Source organism: Carlito syrichta, unplaced genomic scaffold (genome assembly GCF_000164805.1).
Source record: "Carlito syrichta isolate Samal-C Ts95f unplaced genomic scaffold, Tarsius_syrichta-2.0.1 Scaffold311602, whole genome shotgun sequence".
NCBI classification, from domain to species: Eukaryota; Metazoa; Chordata; class Mammalia; order Primates; family Tarsiidae; genus Carlito; species Carlito syrichta.
Genome location: NW_007255698.1, coordinates 823,344 through 828,559, shown reverse-complemented (window position 1 = coordinate 828,559; position 5,216 = coordinate 823,344). Strand labels below are relative to the sequence as shown.

The 5,216-nt window shown below is 39.8% G+C and overlaps 1 protein-coding gene across 2 annotated transcripts in view; it reads right to left on the bottom strand.

Moving 5' to 3' along the window:
- The window catches only part of CASD1 (CAS1 domain containing 1), a 37,558-nt gene extending 33,051 nt beyond the window's left edge, over positions 1 to 4,507 (bottom strand). For both annotated transcript variants that reach the window (XM_021717965.1, XM_008068857.2), the window contains exons 1-2: positions 4,415 to 4,507; positions 3,790 to 3,910 (exon numbers count right to left, since the gene is read on the bottom strand). In XM_021717965.1, the coding sequence (XP_021573640.1) occupies positions 3,790 to 3,910; positions 4,415 to 4,437 (144 nt within the window). In that variant the 5' untranslated portion in view covers positions 4,438 to 4,507. The remainder of the gene's footprint in view (positions 1 to 3,789; positions 3,911 to 4,414) is intronic.
- Between the last annotated feature and the right edge of the window lie 709 nt (positions 4,508 to 5,216).

Here is a 5,216-nt window from a genome sequence, read left to right as displayed (position 1 = left end):
CAGGCAATCCACTCACCTCAGCCTCCCAAAGGCGTGGGATTACAGGCTGAGCCACTGAGCCCGGCTTCTCTCCAATTTTTAATTTTGAAAAATTTCAAACTCACAGAAAAGTTGACAGAATTAAATGACCACCTAAACCCTTTGCCAATTGTTAACATTTTCTATACCACTTCATCTCCCCCTCTCTCTATACACAAAGATACTGTATGTAGGATTTCTCTTTTGCTGAACTAGATGAAAATAAACTGTAGACGTCAAAACATTTTACCCTTAAATACTTCGGCATATATCTCCTAAGAACATGAATATTCTCCTACATAATCAAAACACTATAATACCACTTGAGAAACCTGACATTGCTAAAACGTTATCTCATTCAATATACGGCCCACACTCAAATTTCTTCAATCTCCCAAAAATATCCTCTCCATAGCTCTTATATTTTAACCTGGAACGCAATTAAAATCAGGTATAACATTTAGTTGTCATGTCTCTTTATTCTTACTTAATCTAGAACCTTTCTGGCCTTTAAAAATTTGTACATATCATTCTACTATATACATATTATTTGTTTTATTATCAATTATATTCTTTGTAAACTTAGGTCAGTTGATACAGTACACCCCTATCTAGATTATACACTGATTGTTACCCTCTTGCAAGTCTCAAAAATAAAAAAAAATAAAAAAATAAAAATTAGCTGGGTGTGGTAGCGCGTGCCTGTAGTTCCAGCTATTTGGAAGGCTGAGGCGGAAGGATCCCCGGAGCCCAGCAGGTCGAGGCTTCAGAAGCCAGGAACGGCAACTGCACTCCAGTCTGGGTGACAGAGTGAGACTCCAACTCAAAAAAAAAAAAAAAAGACAAAACATAGTACATCACAGCCTCAACGTCCCAGGCTCAGGCAATCTTTCTGCCTCAGCTCCCTGAACTGCTGGAACTACAGGTGCACACCACTTTACCTGACTTTTTTTTTGGTAGAGATGAGGTCTTGCTATGTTTCCTAGGCTGTCTTGAACTCCTGGGCTCAAGCAATCCTCCCACCTTGGCTTCCCAAAGTGGTGGGATTACAGATGTGAGCCACCATGCCCCACCTAGAACACCTGAATTGTGATCATCTCCCTCTGACTTGCATGCAACTACTGGCCAGTTCTTTAGTTCTGCCTCTCACGAAGGGCAAAAGGCATTATTACTTTACACAGACACGGATTTGATTTACAGACATGTCTACTATATTCTTTAACCATGGCTTCTTCTATTTCAGATCACTTTTTTCTGGACATGTCCCTCCTCCCTGATGCTAATCTTTTAAAATCTCCTTTAGAGTACCTACTAAGTCTACTCAGCAGTGAGCCCTCACAGTGTTTGAATGCCAATGTCCTATATTTCAAGAATAAGACATTTTTATTCAAGGCATACAATTCTAGGCTGAAACGTGCTTTCCCCAGAGCTAAGGCCACTACTCTTCTGTCCTCTGGCTTCCAGCTTGGCTAATGAGAAACGCGCTGGTCCAAGCTTGGTCTCCTCCCTACAGGGAACCAACCCACTGTGGCATGTGCCCTCTAGGGACCTCGCCCACCTGCCACTGCTGCTCTCATCGCTGCTTCTGCCAAACAGTTTGCTCCTCTATTAAGAAGTGTTTCCTGTGTCCTCAAAGTTGCAAAAAGCATCCATGGTATTTTTGAAAATCTTGGCTCTAGTTGATCTGAAGCAGAAAGGGTCCCCAGGGTCTCAAGCCTGCCTCGTGGCTGGAGGCAACACAAACGACTTTCTTTACTGAAGACTTCTCAGGTTTTCACTATCCTAGCCTCAGCGGAAGCCGTCTAAGAGGGAAACAAGATGTCCAGCTCTGCCAAGTTTCCCTTGACCAGAGCCTCCTACAGAACTAGTCTTCCTCAAAGTACAATCTGAAAAGAAGTTCAGCTCTAAAAAGTTTGCCTCAACACAGAGAAGAATTCAAATGAAGAACTATCTTTAATACTCCTATTCCATCCAAACATACACACACTTAACAAAATTAATGAGCTTTTACAATGTGCCAGATTGTGCTGGACACAATAAATGAATTTTTAAAACACTTAATGACATGCAATTTTTGTTCTCAGTGGGTCCAGAGACAAGGGGACATATAAAACAGAATTTAGCAAACACTTCACCAGCAGTTTCAATTTATCACCATAACGACAACTATCTCCTTAAGACTGGGATACAGCGTCTTTGTTTCTTTTTAAATGCATATAAATTAAAATGTATCTTGTTTAGTAATTCTGTGGTAACTAGGTACTTAGAAAATAAAAACTGAAAACCTATGTGTTATAATTGGGGCTCAGAAACAACGTTCCATATTCTATCTACTATTGGCTGTAGGAACCATTACCATGCTTTTCTCAATTACCTGCTGCCAAACCCATTAATCCAATTTTCAGAAAGTCACACAATTCCAAGCCCAAAGTCAGAAATCTCTCCACTTTTTAAGCAAAGTGGAGAGATTATTAAAAAACCAAAGTTTTTTACTTTAAATTATAATAATTTAATGTTATTAAATAGTTCCAACTCTTTTATATAGTTTTTCTTGTATAAATACAGTTGGAAAATACATGTACAGAGATCAAGTAAAATGAAAAGCTGGCTTCCATTTCTATCACTCTCACAAGAAATGGCTCCTGAGGACTTAGGACCCACTACTGTCACCACAATGTGAGTAGCTACTTGGCTATGAAAGCCCCAAGCTTCCAACTCCATACCCAGGCGAGGCATCCAGGCAGAGCTTTGTAATTTAGGTGCCCCCCCAACAAAGTATCCACTTTTCTCTTCTTGCCATCCCCCCTCCCAATCACAGACTGAAGACAGGAATCAGAACCTTGGACCATTTAAAACATACATACAGGAGGATAGGATGAGAAAATTCACGACAAATGATTGACTAATTAAAAAATGTTATACTGAAAGGTATTGATCCTTGATAGTTTTCAAAGAAAGATGTATTTTGAAAATGAAAATTTTCTAACAAAATCAATACCAGAAACTAATTGCATTGCTGTTTTAATTTACAGCCTGATCACCCAGGCCACAAGGCTGCGGGCAATTAGGTCCCAACATATGCTGCTAATTAGGTATGAATTGAGATCATTTGGCAATATAATCAATAATTTTAAAAATGTTTATATTCCTTAACCTAACATTTGCATTGTAGAGATGATTCCACCCTAAGAAAATAATTTAAAAAGCAAAGTTTTCACACAAATAAGGAATTTAAAATGTCCTCTTTTTAAATGCAAAAAAATTAGAAAATTACGAAAACCTTAAAAAAAGAGAAGATTATACAAAATTGCATTATATCCACTCAATAACATGCTGCCATTAAGAAGATACTTACGTTGATTATATAATTTGGTGAATTATGATAAGTGGTGGAGAAAAATCAAGATATAAAATTACAAGTATGTTTAAAAAAAAAGACTGAAAAGAAATAGGGCAAAATATTACCAGGAGGATAAGAAATGTTATTTTCTCTTTGTCTTCTTTCTATGGAATTTTAAAAAATTTTTCCATGGTAAGAACGCACTATCTCTGAAAACAAAAAGTTTAAGTTAATTAAGAGCTTGCAGAGACCTCACCTACCAGGTCTTTTTCTCGCGTTCCCCATAAGACCAAATCATGTCCCTTTTCCCTTTCCCAAAATCAAAGTAAAACTTGGACAGTTCCTACTGTTACTCTGGACAGACTCCTCCCATCACTATGCAGCTGGTGAACTTCAAGAACACCCTACACAAGGGAACAGACAGGCTTTACCTTATTTCCTTCTTCTTTGAATTGAGGATTAATTATTTTTACAAAAGAATAAAACAACTGACGAATTCTGGAATCTCCAACAAATGCAATATGTTTATCCACAAGGCAGTTCTTTGCTTCACTGAAATCAACAAAGAAACATTAACTAAAATGAGTAAATCAGCATATTGGCATTTCAAAGCACATGGTTTGTGAAGAACGTTGTAATGCTGCTTCAGAAGTAGGGGACCAGATTAACTAGTCCCGTACCTATGACCAATAACTCTCAACAATAACAGCCCCATTTATTAAGTGCTTAGGATGGACTCCAACTGTATTAAGCACTAACTCGTAGCTACTACCATTTAACCTCAGCCTAACTCCCTAAGACTGGGATCTAAGTTGCCAAGAGTCCTCTGCTCAAGGGTGTTGCTTTGGATCTGGGTCCCTCTTCACTTGAGATGAAGCAGCTTGGCCCAAGCCCCCTCCCTCCTGCTCAAGGGCAGAACTCTTCCTTTGGAAAGAGCCCACCTTATACTCTCAGTCAGCAGGTCTTATATAGAGGATGCTCCATTTCACCAACCCCTCTTTGTGAGATATGAAGACCTGCCCTAGAAAAGAAAACAACAAAATGAGGAAATCCTACCTGATTCTGTATTTATGCATCATACAACTGTGAGGTTGCCAAACTCTCTCTCCAAGAAATCTGCCACTTGAGAGAAGGTATTCACACGAATCATCACCTGTGACAGTGAAACACAGCAGTGTTTTAAACAACAGCTGCTATGTAAGGTTGGCTATCCTGACCCTGTTTAAGATCCTTGAAATCACAGAGTCAAGGCTTCTATGCTTCGCTGTATCGCCCAGGTGCACATTACCCATTCATGAGGCACATGGTAAACATTAATACCCTAACAGTGTGGGGGTAAGAGCCCAGCAGAGGCTCCTCACGCCTAAACGCTGAGGCTCTGGCAGTTCCTACAGCCTCAGGTTTTCTTCTCAGGGATTAGCCTTTATGCCCAATTCCCATTCCTACTTCAGTTAGGAAAGGAAAGGTTAAGGGATACAAAAGGCAGCTGTGGAGACGAGCTCCTATTCAGCTGCTGTAACACACGGCACGTCAGTTTGTCTGGAGACTGGTTTTGAACAGGAAGCTCCCTGACTAGGAAGCCCCTCAGTCCTGTATAAATGGGAACATAGCCTGTCCGCTGCCTCTGGATGGGTTACATCAGCTAAACATCAAGACCACCAAGAGATTCCCGGGGGCTTTAGAGGCATTTAGACTCCAATATGTCAAATGAGTGAGGGTTTAGACTAACCACGGGGTTATCATAAAATATGCATTATTTAATTTCATCCCTAGTTCTTCATTAACAATCAACAGCAAGCTACACTTGTCCAACCCTCCGTTAAGGTCAGGTCAAGGTGCCTGCTACGAGAAATATTAC